Here is a 16975-nt window from a genome sequence, read left to right on the forward strand (position 1 = left end):
CAACATCTGCCTTGGTAGGGAGGTTGGAAAGGGGAACACATTTAGTCCATGACAGTAACCTAATGCTGTATAAACAAATCCGTTACAAATTGTCTTTTCAAAAAATCAATGAGCTCTAATAGTTTTCTGGGCATTAGGGATTCAGAGTGGTTTGGTTGGCATTTCCACCATGAGGTGTCTCATTCTCATGAAGCTAGTCATTGAAGGCTTGCTTGGGGCTGGAGGATCCATTTCGATGGCTGGCAAATTGGTGCTAGTTTGGAGGGAGCCTCTTCCTCCCTGCAGACCTGCTTGACTGGTCTTATGGCATGGCAACTGATTTCCTTTAGAGTAAGCAATATAAACAAGCAGTTTTTGTTGTTGTTGTTGTTGTTGTTGTTGTTTTTAATGACAAAGCCTCAGAAATACCCCATGGTCACTTTTTACCGTATTCTACTGGGCACACAGGCCAGCTCTAATTTACTGTGGGAGTGACAACGCAAAGACATGGGACCCAGAAGTTGAGGATCATTGGAGGCTGGCTACCAAATATTTGGTTTTGGCAAGAATGAGAGGAAATAGGTGCCCTTATACTCTTATCACTGAGTGTGTAAATTGGTGTACCTCCTTTAGGAAATGACGGGATGGCAGACAGGTAAGACTGAGTCCACGTATCTGGGCAGCCTCGGTGGCGCGCAGCGGTTTAGCACCGCCTGCAGCCCAGGGTGTGACCCTGGAGACCCAGGATTGAGTCCCAGAGTCCCACGTTAGGCTCCCTGCATGGAGCCTGCTTTTCCCGCTGCCTGGGTCTCTGCCTCTCTCTGAATGAATAAATAAATCTTAAAAAAAAATCCACATATCTTTGTATATATTCTGTGTGAAAGAAATATGAATAACGATGTTTACTGCAGCAGTATTTGAAATAACAAAAAAGGGAAGAACTAAAATATATGTATATAAGGGAATAGATAAAGGAATGCTGCGGGGCAGTTAAAAAAGAATGTTGCAGATCTTTGGCTAATCATGGAAAGTTTCCTTTGAAGACCCATTGTTAAGAAAACAAGCAAGGAGAAAATAAGCTTCCATTTACATAAAAAAGGAAAAAAACCCCGAATACATGAAAACTGATTTTGCATATATGTACATGTATGAATACAAAAATCTCCAGAAAAGTTCTGGAAAAACACATGCAAACATTTTGGCAGTTACTTCTGTAAATGGTTAGTGTGGAGAGCACTTTTACTTTATTGAGTTTTTAACAACAAAAAATGGCTTTAATAATTCAAACATTTAAAATCAGTAAATAAGACTTTGAGTGACTACCCAAAATGCTCTCACAAAAAAGAATAGGGACTTTAGTGGTTAGACGTTATATTTATTTCAGTTTTTCAGAGGTCCTTTCTGGCTTACTTATAGATTTCTAGTTGTTGCTACAATTAATTGTGTTGATCTCAGAGCAAATCTTTAGAAAATTAAGTGATGAGAGCAAGGTCTCAATTTTTTTTTTTTAAAGATTTTATTTATTCATGAGAGACACAGAAGCAGAAGCCATAGGCAGAGCAGGGTCCATGCAGGAAGCCTGATGTGGGACTCGATCCTGGGACTCCAGGATCACCCCCTGAGCCAAAGGCAGATGCTCAACGGCTGAGCCACCCAAGCGTCCCAAGGTTTCAACTTCTGAGTCTGTATTCACTTGTGGTGTCATAATGATAGGGAATGGCATTAAAATACTGCTGGCACCCCTTTCAAAATACATAAAATGTCAGTAGGCTTAGATATGATGCCACTATGATCGAATGAGACACTGATGTCATTGGCATTCATACACACTACAAAGGTGACCATCATTCGTTCATGTCTGTTCTAAATTTCATACCAGAAATAAAGCACTGTTTTGGTCCATATAAATATGTGACTGGAATACATACTAAGTGGAATAAAACCAATCATGACTTGTGTTGGTTTATTCTTATTCTTCTTCCCCCAAGAGTATTTAAGGAAGGAATGCCACCTGAGTCAGAGTTATTAGTTTATAAGAGTGTATTCACTTGGGCTATAAAATCAACATACAATTTATTGTTACAGAGGAAAAAAATGTTTAAAAAATTATTACACAACCACCAAAGCATCCATATCTAGAACAATCTATCATCAAATTACAATCAATTTGTTCTCCAGGAAAGCTTACCTATAAATTAGAAAAATCATTGGTTCTAATAACAATTTTAACACCTCAAACTTGAACATTCCTACCAAAGTAGCTATATTCACCAACACCTACTAAAACAGCAACTCATTGTTTAGACAGGTCATTTAAGTTCTCTGGGTTTGAGTTTCCTCTGAAAAGTGAGGAGTCCGGGTGAAGTTATCACCAGCAACGCTTCCTATCCCAAAAGTCCACCATAAACTATTCTCCAATCCTCCTTTAATGCGAGGCACTTCTTTTCCTTGCAAACTGATAAGGCTTACAATTTTATCAGATGTAGCTTCTTATTCATCTTGAGGATGTGAATTTCAGCACAAGTACGTTTTTAAACCGCCCTTATACAAACCCACTGTAACAATGTTTGAAAAATGGTCATGATGGGACTTGACCTAAAGCAGAAGTAGAAACCCTTTTTAAACACTGAGCAATGGCAGTAGAAAGCTGGTCAACCAGAGCCTGTTTCAAGGTGGTGGTGGACGTACCCTCTTAGTGATCTGGGACTCACTTTAGGCACAACACCATGTATTTCTAAGAAGATACTAAAGGGCTGCTTACATAAACTGTGCTCTAAGATTAGTGCCACTTTATTGAGGAAGAGTGTCCTATTAATTAACCTTTCCTTGCCTGTTACTTTTGCCTTTCCAGTTTACTGTCACTTAGCTTTACTCATTATGGAGAATTGTTTTGCTTCATTAATTCTGTACTATTGCCAAAAAATTTCTGTAGGATAGAATATTATTATGTATCAGGTACCCTTGGGGTTGAGAGTCTCGTGGAATACCTTTCAGAAAAGTGTGCAACTACTTTTCCTCAACATTTCACCTCTATAAAAATAAGACACTTGAACTCTAATCATTCTTCTGCTTACTGCCACAGTAACATTTAGAATGTATCCTTTTCATGGGTGAGATACATTCAGTTGAGACTGACATTTTTCTTATCATCTCTAGGTTTTCTCATGAGGGTTAAGAGGGTTGGTTGGTTGATCTGCTCATCACAATACTCATGGGCCAATACCAGAAACTTCAAGACAGGTAAGAGTCAAGGCTCTCCAAATTTATGTATTTGGCCACTATATGAAACTATGATTAATCCAAGAAAATTCCAGAAAACTTTCTAATATTCAAGACTCATACCTTGAGATATATGAAAAATTTTTTGAAATGTAACTTTTTAGCAAGAAACTGATCCTCAACAGTTTGACTACAATTAAAAAGCAAATATAAGACCTTTGTTCAGGATCTTAGTGCATTTTTTATAATGCATATGAATGTCCTACTGAGTTGCACAGGGTGAGAATCTCTGAGAATGTACTCTTCTTGTATGAAGAGTTGAGAACTTTGCAGAACATCACAAAGATAGTGAGAGTACAGGAGCTGTATCCTTCTCACCACTGCCTCCTTTGGTGCTATCACCACACTTGCACACAAATGCTTAATAAATGTTCACTAAATTCAATTGGAGGGGTTATATGGACACACCAAAAACTCTTGATTAACATATACTGTAGAACCTCGTTACATAGTTTCAAAGACAAGAACAGATCAGATCTTTATTCGATGAGGTAGATAGAAATACTCAAAAGTAAACTCAAAAGTAAAGCATATTCTGAACCATCCACACATGAATTTATAATATATCTCTGAATATACGCAATGTTATTTTCGTAACTCCTATCTATTCCAACAGTTTTCAATGTTCAGCATACTTATCAGATTCTTATTTAGCCAAAGTAACCACTAAAATGATATAAGGCAAAATAATTCATTTTATTTCTTAAATGCCTATGTATTTACAATCATAAAAATGTTCACGCTTATAACTTAGGAGATACTATACTTTCACATTTATTAAAAATTAAAAATATTAGGAAATCTAATTACTTATGAAGAAATTAATGGCTGATCAAAAAATGTCAAATTATTATTAGCTTAAGATTATATCATAATCATGAATAGCACTTCATCATGAATACCTTCATTTTACTTTTAAAACTATACTTATGGTTTTTAGATTAAAATCTCATATTGAGGCAAGACTTTACTTCAAATTACAGTCACATATGGAAGGGAGCTTTTAATTCAAGGTTTCATTATGGTCCATAGTATAAAGATATATTTTCATGAGGGGGTACATGATGGATAGCCAGCAGAAGAAATAATGCTAGCAGAGGGTAGTAAATTGCTAACTAAGCATGCACTGAACCAAGAGACTACTTTGTAACACGGTAAGTCCATGATTTTTGCCAGATTTTCTATAATGTTCAGGTTCTCAAAGGTCACTGAATTTTATAATTATCTCCAAACAATTTTCTTCATGGTCATTTAAGCTTTGTCTAAACAGCTGGGTGTGTTGCCAAGCAACAACACCATCTCCTCTGCTTAATTCTGCTTCCAAAATAACTTCAGTGGCACCAGAAAAATCATGATATGAGCGAAGAGTTTTATCTGTTGGAGGAAAAAAAATAATTAATACTTTGCTTTTGGTAACTTAAAGAATATAAAGAAATAGTTTTGGAATACATATTATATACCTAACCTGTAGGTAAAATCAACCCTTAAAAAGATAAATACAAATTATCCCTTATGGAGGAAATATGTCCTTCGAAACAAAAGAAATGGTTTTTCTTTATCCATTTGTATTTCACAATAAAAAACAGAAGTGGTTTTATTAGAATAAGGTTATAGAAGTTTTAATTTTTTTCTTTTCTTTTTTTTTACTTGCAGTACTATGAATGAATCTTGGGTATGAGCAACTCAAGTACAATTATTCTTCAGAGTGTTAAATACACGTCACGATTAATTCTCTAGTCAAATGCTTACCGCCCAATAGTTCTACTTGGGCTGTTTCAGATCGCAATTTCCACTGTATTGTTCCAGTCTGAAAGGTTTGACTACTTGTTCTAATGGAAACATTATCTACTTTTAGGCCAACTGATGCACACTTGAACTTCCAGGAAATATAAGCATAAGATGATCCTTCCCTTCGGGCTAAATATACCTACAAAGGAGGAGGGGAACAAAGAATTGTTATAAATAATAAAATAATGCAGAAAACACATATAGTCAAAGTCTTACTGTTGTAGGGTACTATATACAAATTATTAAAAATCTAATTTCTTCCTCACTGAGAAGATTTTCACTGTGAACATTTTGCATTTCATCAGCAATTTTTCCTATAGTATATTTTGGTTTGGAAGAAAGATACTTGGATACAGGTGCACTGGTAAGTATAGCCCTAAGGGGGGCATGCTAACCAAATTTTGGTAAATCAAATTTTCTTTTAAATTAGTTAAGTCCAGCTATCTCATATGACCTTTAGGATGAATCCTGGTGAAAATGAAGAATCCTTTTAAATACAATTATTCTTTATCTTCTTTTCTAAATCTGGATTTTTAGATAAGATTTCCTAGAGCGAGATGGGCTATATATTCTAAGTTAAGAAAATAAGTCATCGTTAACTAGTAGTTTAAAATATAGTATTCATGCTTGCCTCTCTAAATAATATGCTCCCATTCCTTCATTATTAGTCACCCTTACCACTTTTAATGTATACTATTTAAGGCATCCAAGTTTACTGGCTACTTCCAGCTCATCTTCTCTCAGTTTCATCCACATTCTTGAAGATGTGGACGTGAACGCTGACATCCACAGCCTTGGCCTTTCACAAGTAACTCCATTCACCCAGGCTCAAACCCCCAAGAATCTGACTCTTTAATCAGTTATCCCAGATGCTCAAACTCACAAAACAACTCATGCATTTCTTTGAAGTAAGTCTCAAAAAAACCCTTTCCTCATTTATACTGCACTTACCACTACAGTCATGACTCCATGCTCATCTTTCACCAACTGCCTAATTAATGTTTTTGAAAGCCCACTTTGTTCCTGTCATTTGCATGGTCTAGAATGTATAGCAAGTAACTGGGTTGAAATCTAAACTCTCATCTTTAACAGTCCTCCAGAATTTCACTCCACCTTGAACTGCCAATAATTCTTTACCCAAATGTAACTATTTTATTTCAGGTGTACTTAGTATGATCTTAACCAAATCTTAACTTTTCTGGGGTCACCAGTTCTGGATTCACATGGATTTAATAAATAGTATTTAAGTATTAAAAGTCTGCATATACATATATTCCTCCAGAAACATCAAACTTACTTGTTGAGAGCAACAAAAGTACCATATAACACATATGTCATGGAAATGTCCTACTACTTGTTTTTAGTCATCAAGTAAAAAAAAAAATCAATCACTGCTAGCAGTCTATTGATATTCTATTTCACAACCTATAGTTTTTCTTCCAGGTTAAATATGTCAGCTAATTGAATTGGAAAGTTTTTTAGAATCAGTGAGCTGGAGGTTATCAACTAAAAACAATCACTCCCCAAGGAAAACTATTTGATCTCTTCAGACTACGTATGTATAATCAACAATTGCACTAGAGGGCATACCTAGATATATGGTGTTGATTGCTCCACTTAAGTTTAGGACGACCTCACTATAACCTCCTCTAATACCTACCTGGTTCCTACTGCAGTGCTCCTCTTACACCTGTGGGTAAGGAGAACCTGGGGCTGAGAATTCCACCAATGCTCCCTGGGAGTCATTGGTTCCATCTATCCCAAACTACTGGCAAATCTGGGGATTATCTATAACCTAATTACTACTTCAAAGACATGGCTAGTATAGGGGATTAACTGGAAAAGATGAGCTGAACAGTAGGTTATTGGAAGAAAGGTGGTTGGAAGAAACTAAAAGACTGGGGAAAAGTAGTCCAAAGACCAACACATTCAGATTTATGTCTCAGTATATACTTTTTCATGCCTTGTTGTCTTTTTAGAACTCAGTAGTTTCAAATGATCCCCTCCCCCAAAAAGTGTGGGCATAAAATATGACAGATTGAAGTCAGGTTAGTTTCAAATTCCTAGCTTACCCTCAGAGTTGTCTTAATTATACCACATGGGTCCAGGCCACAACTGTGGTTTTAACCGTCATAGGTTTATAATAGCTGCTGAACACGTCTGAGAGAATTGCTTCTTCTAAAATTTACATTTTTCAGTCCTAAAGGCATCAGCTTTAAGACTCTAAAAAGTTAAAGGATAGGATAGAATTCATCACTGAATTCTTAAATGCTTAAATAAACATTCAAAACATTGTAAGAAAATAAAAGGTCTCTCAGGCTAAAGAAACAGTATATGGAAACAAAATAGACTATTGATATTGAAAATTCATGTCATATTTTTCTCACAATATACTAATTTTAATTCAGTGTTTTTATAGGTGGAAGTTACTAAGAATATAACAGTTTGATAATTGAAGCGTGCCAAAACAATACCATTTATTATATAAACACTCCATTGTAATCCTTTCTATGTGTAATAGCAACAGAACCAGTAATTATAATTTATTTAGGAGAACAAAAAACTTTATAAGCTTTCAAATATTCAGTTGTTTGGTCTAGAGAACCACACCCCCTCTGTTTTTTTTTTACTATTGGATGTTCCTCTTCTTGAGTTGTCTTACACAGATTTTTGGCTGTCGGCTTTTTAATTCACAGGTGTCACTTACCATGTGCATTTATACATGCTCACTCTTGCAATTTCAGGGGCTACCAAGAGCTACCTTACTTTAGCAGCAAGGACAGTAAAATCAGAAGTCATGGAGTTTTCCTTCTACAGACCTGATATCCATACAACATCCCACCCCCTCCCTCTAGGGACTCATCCCTGCCCCTTTTTGGCAACTGTAAGGCATATAGTACAGGCAGATCACAGCCTGTGGGTGCCAAGGAGACCAGTATGTCTATGGCTTAAGGTCTAAGCTATGTCACTAATAATGTACACAATGGAAACTTGTCCTTTGGGTTATGGCTGTAACCACTATTTTCAAGACTGAGAACAATTTGCATGTCAGCTTCTTTAATGCTTCAGCTTCTTTAATGCTTCAGGTTTTTCACATTCTACAAAAGATCTTCGCTTCAAGATTTTTTGATTACTATATGACAGGCTGTTCTGTCCACTGCTATGGTTTCCTGGAGGTTTGGTTTTTACTGGACTGTTTTTCTTATTTATTTATTCATGAGAGAGAGAGAGAGAGAGAGAGAGAGAGAGAGAGGCGAGGGAGAGGGGGAGGGAGAAGCAGACTCCATGCAGGGAGCCTGATGTGGGACTTGATCCTGGGACTCCAGGATCACACCTTGAGCTGAAGGCAGATGCTCAACCACTAAGCCACCCAGTAGTCCCTTTACTATGCTCTTAAAATGATTCTTCTGCTTAGCCTGGTAAGATTAACTCTAGTTAAAAAACAAACAAACAAACAAACAAACAGATTAGCTTAATGAAGTTTGCTGTACAGCAGACACTCTGTAGTCATTCCTGAACATATCTAGCCGAACGACTGTATTTCAACATTTTAATTTAATGCTGGTAAACTGCTATTGCTCATGAATCTCATTTTTGGTTATTCCATTCTATCACTGAAACCAAACATGACATTGTCAGTCTGCACTGTATTTACATCTTTCTATACTATGCTAATTTCTTGTATCTGTAGCCTCTGGAATTACCTCTGAATCATTAGTGTGATCATGTCCTTCCCTTGCCTGGAATCTTTCATGGTTTCCTGTTATATAACTGCAAGGTCTTGGGACTTGACCACTGTTCACCTCTTTAGTCTCATTTCCCACTCTTCTCCCCTATATTCCCTACTACTTACTCTTCCTTTAACATACCAGATGTTTCCCCTTCCAGTGCTTTTGGGCATGCCATCTCTCCTGCTCCCTTCTACATCCTGTCTTCACAATGAGAAACTCTCCCTCTGCCTCCTTCTCTAAGCTTTTCAGATTTCACTTTTTCTGCAAGGTCATCATCTCTGATCCAAGAAAGGACAGTGGCTCTTCCTTCTCTCTTCTCTCTCTTAGAGTCATGTTAAGAGTCATATCTTCTGGCATATATCTCACTAACCTAAACAGTTGGTCCACATGTCCTTCTCCTTTACTAGTCTATTCTCACCTTGAGGCTTGACTCATAATTGACCACTATGATCCAAAGTGCCAGGCACAAGGTCTGACAATGCACATTTACTGAATGGCTAAATGAATCAATTCTTGACATAATGCTACACACTGAAAGTGTAGTGACAAAGATGATACTTTGCAAAAATGCAATGTACTTAACATGCAAGGCATAGTCTGAATGAAGATGAGTACCTATGACACTCTGCACAGCCTGAAGGTGGTATAGAACTTACGCCATATGCAGTCAAACATTCTTTCCTACATTCAGCAATCTTTATTAAACATTAGGCACTATGCTAGATATATGCTACTGAGAGTACAAGTGAGTAGAAAAAGACAAAGTCTTTTCTTTGAGAATGTTTACAATTTTAGTAGGACAGAGACAATCTATTCTTACACAAACTTGCTCAATAAATGTCATGAAGAAGAGGTACATGATACAGTGAATAAAGGGGGAAAGGGATCCAGTTAGTTGGGACTAGAGGGAGTGAGGCTTACACCAAGTTCTAAGCAAAGAAATAAGTGAATCTAATAAAAGGGAAAGTAAAAAGAGGTTCAATGGAGAGAGCAGAAGAGCAGTGCAATGGAGAGCAAGGTGGTAGCACAGTGCAAGGTGAGGCCAGAGAAGGCAGAGGCCAGACTCAGAGAGACTTGAGCTGTTTCTTACCCTAAGAGCACTCAGTAACAACTGGGGTCCAGAAAATGCTTTTCTGGCTTAACAGCATGGAAAACAACTGTGAGATGCAGGCAGAATAATCAGGAGGCTATTAACACTTTTATCAAGGTGTTATCATTTGCCTCCTAAAAGATATACTGGTCTTGATTCAGCTTTTTATATTTCTTCCGAATCAGACATCACTGAACTGTGTATTTGTTAAGTAGTAACGTTTATTAAGTCTCTGTGTTCCTGGGAGGCTAACTCTCCCAATTGTCAAAAATCTGCTTTAAATATCTGAGGGCAGGCTGCATGTGATCTGTCATGATTCAAAGCTAGAAGTTACTGAGGAAAGGTGTGGTGGGAAATAGGCTTCTTCTTTTAGTGGAGCTAGAGATTCCCTAATTGGGAACATGCCAATACAAAACTAAAAATATTGACTTGGGTGGAAAATTCAATGTTCAATGGCAATACATTACTTTTGAGTTATTAAGCTCTGCAAGTATAATTAAGATTCTAATATTTTTCATTTGATATTACATATTACAACTCAAAACAAATTCATTTAACTTTTAAAAGTGATGCCCTTTGTACAGGTATATCAAGGCATAAACTCTGAGTAGGAGCCTGTTTTTTGTTTACTGGCTCTGCATATCTCATTTACATTTAAATCTTACTCAGAGAATACACCTTCTGGCCACATGGTCTATTTAGAGAACTCCAAACATGCCATGTACTCCATGCTTTTCCCCTACTGTTCCCTTGCTTTATGAACACCTACTCATCCTTCAGCGTCCAGCTCAAATGTCGCCTGCTCTGCGGAGCTTTCCCCAACTCCCACAGCCCAGAGCTAATTACTCCCTCCTCGGTGTTTCCATAGCAATGTGTTGATATCCTTATTATAGCACTCTGCATCGTGGGTAAGATGGCTGTTTATGCTTCAGCTTCCCCTGTTAGACGGTGAGGGCAGAAACTGTGTCTCTATCTTTTTATCCATGTAGCTGAGAACAACACTGGACATAACAGGCATTCAGTGAGCAAGACAGAGAAAAAAACATGTCATAGAATTGATCTGTTTCTCATCACACCACATCTTCTGCAGAATGTCATTATTTTCTCCATTAACTTTCTACATTAACACTGCTGGTGAAAAAGAAAGGTATACTCTTTCTTTAGTTCCACAAGGACAGCTTTTTCCTTGAATAAGTGACATGTCTATCCTATCCTGCTTTCTGTTCAGAAGAATCTTTAGGTTAAGGATAGTCTGTCTTCCAGAGAAGTTCATCCTCTGTCATCAACTATATGATCAACTACAGATATACATAAAATTTTCAATTTGATCTGAACTCAAGAAGAAAATTCCTAAACCTACAATTTTAATAATGTTGTAAGTTATTCTTGGTTTAATACAAAAAGATCACCAAAATAAGCACCGAGGTAAGTTTTAGAACAAAAACTTATGATTGGGGGAAAAAAAACCCCACAGGGATCTTATTTCTGTATGTCTTCTGTATTCTGATTAATGCCTAGGACAGTGATAAGTATTTAGGAGATGCTCATAAACACTAGCAGCTGCTAATCTGTGACTCACTTTTTATTTTATTTTTAAAAGAATTATGTGACTCATTTATTAAATCTAGCCAATGCGTCTTACAAATGAGCAACTTCTCTTCCTACTAAAACATCTTGGCAAATCAACTTTAAAAGTTCCCTATAAGTTGATTACCTTATGAAAGGTAACAATATGGTTAGATTTATTGAGGTCATGTGAATAGTTTTGTGTTCATTTTTGGTGTGTATCCAAGGGAGGGCAGTTTAAAAGCAAAGTTCCTCACTTTTAACAGATAACCTGTGATAACAATGTACAAGTTGGTATAAGTGAACTACTATAGTCCTAGTATCCATTTCTTTTATAGGATGCAGGGAAGAAAACACCAGTATTGCTGCTTAATCATCCACATTCTTATGAAATGAAAGTGTGTTAAACAGTTAGCTCTTGGGACTTTGGATTAAATGTTAGAGTCCCCAATAGCCTGCAGTTAGTAGGTAATCAGTAAGTATCTGTGAAGGAATTAATTAACAGTATATTTTATATATTCATGCAAAAACTAGTCACGAAATTGGCCATACACTTATTTTTCCCCATGAATGAATTAAGTTTAGCCTCTTTGATGAAAATGGATGCTTCCTTGATACAAATGCACACGTTTCTTAGGGACTTTTGATTAAACGTGGGAGCAGGTTTTCTTTTACAGGTCTGAAGATTAATAAAAGTGATTTTGATATATCAATTTTCACATTATACACAATTCAAGCAATCTATATTTGCTTAAACAATGACAAAATTTTAAACTAGCTTCATGCATGAAATTACCATGTTCCAGTCTGCTTCAACTTTTCTGAATATGGATTCCATTTTCCACACACCATTCTCCCATCCAGAAATGGTTTGATTATTATTTGAAACTCGGACATAACGATCTTTCACAATATTATAACAAAGGTGGAGCTGTTTCAAAATCTTCTCATTTTCAGAAGGAATGAACAGGGTTTCTTTTCTCTTAAAAAGAAAGCAGAATTAGTTTTTCAACATATGGAAGACTATATATGAGGAACTGCTATGTACAGTAGTAAAGATTCCTTCAACTTGAAAATGAAAAAGTTGGTGCCATTAAAAAATTTGGAAAGCATTTTATAGGTTAAATATGATCAATATGATGTAGGTAAAACACCAACCATTACTAAACAGAAAATGAGAAATATAAACTATATATAGCTCTGATTTATATTTTTGTGCTTTGTGTTCAACCTAAATTCATTTCTTTTTCATATCTACCACCAACATCTCCAAATTGGACTCTGTCTCCTAAAGTTGACTCCCAGCTATCAACTCTTACCTCTCTTATCCATCCTCCACATAGCAATGAAAGTGATTTTCTAGAAATTGGGATAAATTGGGATATGTCACTTTCTTGCTTAACTCACTCCAATGATTTCCACTTAATGTACTTAAACTCCAAACCTTTACCAAGGCTACTAGGACTCAAAATGATCTATTCCCTATTTACTTCTCCAACCAATATCATGTTACTATTCCCTTTGCTCCTCAAAAAGGTCCAGCTAACTCCTGCCTCAGGGCCCTGACACATGCTGTTCTTGCTATCTGGAATGCTGTTCTTTTTACTCTTCATATACTTGATTCTCTCTCATCCTTCTGGCCTCAACTTAAAGCCATTTCACTAGAGTGTCTTTTCCTGATACCCTAAACTAGGAGAGTGCCTGGGACACATAGCTTGAAACAATCTTCTACATGTGTGAAATTACTACAAAAGGTTATGTTTTACAACTTAAATTCCAGGAAAAAATTGCACTCTAGCCCCAAATAAATCCCTGTTTCTTGTAATGTAAATCAGTCCCCAGAAATCCTGAAATCACTGAATGAGAAGATAATAGATTTGTCCTGTGTTTTTATGTGCCACTAACACAATGGTCCCTTGTTTTTTAAACATGAGCATAGTAGCATTTTGTTATAGGGGCTGCCCTGTGCATTGCAGGGTGTCTTATCAGACATTGCCAAATATGCCCTGGAAGGCAAAAATCATCCTCCACTGACAAACACTGCTTTAGTCTGTGTCAATGTCTTGCCACAGTATTTGCTAATCAATTAAAAGAGTAGGCAAGGGTTTTTTTTGTTAAAGACTGGGTGCTAGGTATTAAACAATATGAAAATTTCAAATATCTAAGAATCAACAAGCAGAACATAAAACAGAAACAAAACAAGAAAAAAAGTATGTGTATGTACTTATCACTGTCACTATTATTAAAATAGTAACATTAAATGTATGAAAAAAGATAATTCCCTAGAACTTGTGAATAATACTGTCAAAAAAAAAGCTTATTTTTAGAAAATGATTTATAATTATGATCATTTCAAAACAAGCATATAACAAAATTTCCCAATTCTTTTCTTCTTTATCGAAGATATTTTAAAGATGCTGACATAAACCAAATGAAAATAAAATTTATAAGTAGTATTATCTACTAATTTACAAAGGATAACTAATTTACAAGGGGAAAAGAAAGATATTTATGCAACCAAACATAATCATGTATGCAACTGAATAATCTGGAGTAAGAATAACATTAATATTTCACAAAATCTTTATAAAAAACCCTTTTTAAAAAATATTTTATTTATTTATTTGAGAGAAAGAGAGCAAGTGAGTGGGGGGAGAAGTAGAGGGAAAGGGACAAGCAGACTCTGCATTGAATTTGGAGCCTGATGTGGGACTCCATCTCACCATCCTGAGGTCATGACCCAAGCTGAAATCAAGAGTTGCACAACCAACTGAGCCAGCCAGGAGCCCCTCATAAAATATTTAAAATATAAGATTAGGATATAAAACTTTTCTTTCTGGAAATAATATCACCAATGTTTCCTTCTCTTTCCAAATGATTTTAAGGTATAGCTCCATAACTTTTTAGGACTGACATTTTTCATTATTCAATTTACTTTTAAAACAAACATCAACTTCTAAAGAAGAAAGTGATTCTTTAAATCCATGGCCATAATAGTTTCCACTAACTCAGAAATTTAAAAAAAATTTCAAAAGGGAAGACAATCTGGGCATATGACCCAATTCATATTTTTAAAGTTTAATCAACTTATATGCCATACAAGAGGAAGCACATCCAACCATAAAAGGAAAAAAGAATGAAGACCTAATATCGATGTTTTATTTAAATTGAACACAGCTGTGAATTAAATTAGCTCTTTAAATTGGCTTCATTTGGATTTAAACTTGTAACTTGCACTGCATCAGCAGTGATTTGAATTATCTGTTGAATTTAGATCTTGTAATTCTATGGCTCAACCAACACTTTCAACTGCTTCCTATAGATGATGAAGTAAATTAAAAAGCAAAAAAGCAAACAAAGTTTACTGGGGGGTAATTCACTCATTTTGGACATATTCCTTTATTGGAGATAAGAGTTGCAACAATGGCAAATTTAGAAAAAGCAGATATAAAACTCCAGTTTTTTGGAACTGTTTGATATGATACTGTGGTGGGTTATTTTCCTTCCAAGCATTTTTTCATTACATATCTAGATATTTATATAAAATAATTTTTAGTGAGTCAACTTTAAGTTTCCTAAGGACAAGGGACAGGTCTACTGCAGGTCTTTCTTAACGTCCATTACAGAGCACATGACTTTTCACCTAGCCCCTAACTATAGGCATATTTCCATTGTTCATTATTTAATTTTGGGACATTAATCAAGAGGCAATGTCTTAGAGACGCCTGGATGGCTCAGCAGTTGACTGTCTTTGCTTCAGGGCATGATCCAGGGGCCCTGGGATAGAGTCCTGCATCGGGCTCCCTGCAAGGAGACTGTTTCTCCTTCTACCTAAGTCTCTGCCTCTCTCTGTCTCTCATGAATAAATAAATTAAAAACAAATCTTAAAAAAAAAGAGATAATGTCTTAATATAAATCTGACAATATAATAGTAATCACACCAGCAATGATAATTTGTAGGCAATACTAGATGCGATGCATATAACAAGTATATAAGAAATAAACATTTTCATCCACTGAATTATCCAGATTCTATTATATTTCTCACTGTACTTCATAAAACCTATACATATACATATGTATAAATACACACACACACACACACACACACACACACACACAAGTAAGCAAGGCTCTCTAAAATGTATAAAATCCTGAACAGGCATTTCCCAAAAGAGGATATCCAAAAATTTAAAGAACAGGCATTCAGCTTCATTAGTCATCACTAAAATGCAAAGTAAAATCACAATATAATACTACTATATACCACCAGAACTGCTAAAATGAAAAAGACAATACCAACTAAAGGCAAAAATGTGCAAAATTCTCATACATTGCTGGTGAGAGTGTAAACTGGCACAACAGCTTTGGAAAACTGCTTGGTAGTATCAACCAAAGCTGAACATACTCCTAACTCCTACTCTATCACCTAGCAATTCCACTCCTAGGTACAAACCTAACTCAAATGCATAAATACATTCACTGAAAACATGTATATAAATGTTCACAACAGTACAATTTTTAACAGTCAAAACCTAAAAACAGCTCAAATACCTATCAATGGTGGCATGGACAAATTGCATTTATACAATGGAATATTGCATAGCAATGGGAATAAATGTGCCACAAACATGCTGCAAAACGTCTGAGTTTTATGAAATAATGTTAAGAGAAAAAAATATTTACAAGAGTATATATATTACAATTCCATTTAACCAAGCATAATAACAGGCAAAACTAATCTATGATGTTAGAAACCAAGATAATGGTTACTCTTAGTGGTGTAAGAAGTGACTGAAAAGAAACTCTTCATTGTTCCTTGGATTCTGATGGTCTATTTCTCACTCTGGTTAGTGGTTTTGTGGGTGCTTTCACAAATCTGTGAAAATCTGTTAAGCTGTACATTCCTGATTTGTGCATTTTTCTGTATGTACCTCAGTTACAGTTACACTGTACTGAAAGTTCACATAGAAAAATCCCATTTTAAAATGCCTTGCTAAGTCCTGCATTTGAATATGTCAGTTACTGGTTCTTTCAAATGTTTATTTTTTAAAATAATTACTCTAAAAAGTTAATTGAAAGGTCATAACCAATGCATTTTTCTGTAGGTACAGAGCACAGTACTGGAAGCAGTCAAGTGAGAAGATTATCATGCTATAATGAATTAAATACCTCTAGACCCATTTCACCTCGGGCTACTCTCCAAGCCACTGACCCAGATATTCTTCCACCAAGTTCTCCAGGTTTAGGGGTTTTGGGAGATATAAATTCAACAAGCTCCACAATTATCCTCTGGAGAAGTTCTTTTCTTCTGTTTTCTGACATAGATATTTGCCTCTGTAATTCATGTTTTAAAAAAAGCCATTAATATTAGGGAAATGTAGAAGTCCGTCTCTAAGAAAGAATATACATAAAACATTTGTATTTTAACAGGATCTTGAAAGATAACCAACTTTTTGTTCATGTGTAATTATTTGGAAAATAAGACACTATGGAAAACTTAAAATAATTTTATAAGCTTTATGTAAAAAAATAATTTGAC

General features: G+C 35.7%; 1 protein-coding gene across 4 annotated transcripts in view; it reads right to left on the reverse strand.

The window, feature by feature from the left end:
* Positions 1-2001: 2001 nt before the first annotated feature.
* The window catches only part of NGLY1 (N-glycanase 1), a 57725-nt gene continuing 42751 nt past the window's right edge, over positions 2002-16975 (reverse strand). For 3 of the 4 annotated variants that reach the window (XM_072793012.1, XM_072793014.1, XM_072793013.1), the window contains exons 9-12: positions 16606-16770; positions 12230-12415; positions 5008-5185; positions 2002-4632 (exon numbers count right to left, since the gene is read on the reverse strand). In XM_072793012.1, coding sequence (XP_072649113.1) covers positions 4457-4632; positions 5008-5185; positions 12230-12415; positions 16606-16770 — 705 coding nt within the window. In that variant the 3' untranslated portion in view covers positions 2002-4456. The remainder of the gene's footprint in view (positions 4633-5007; positions 5186-12229; positions 12416-16605; positions 16771-16975) is intronic. The other variant, XM_072793015.1, reaches the window with a different exon arrangement.

This window comes from Canis lupus, chromosome 22, assembly GCF_048164855.1.
Source record: "Canis lupus baileyi chromosome 22, mCanLup2.hap1, whole genome shotgun sequence".
In the NCBI taxonomy this organism is placed as follows: Eukaryota; Metazoa; Chordata; class Mammalia; order Carnivora; family Canidae; genus Canis; species Canis lupus.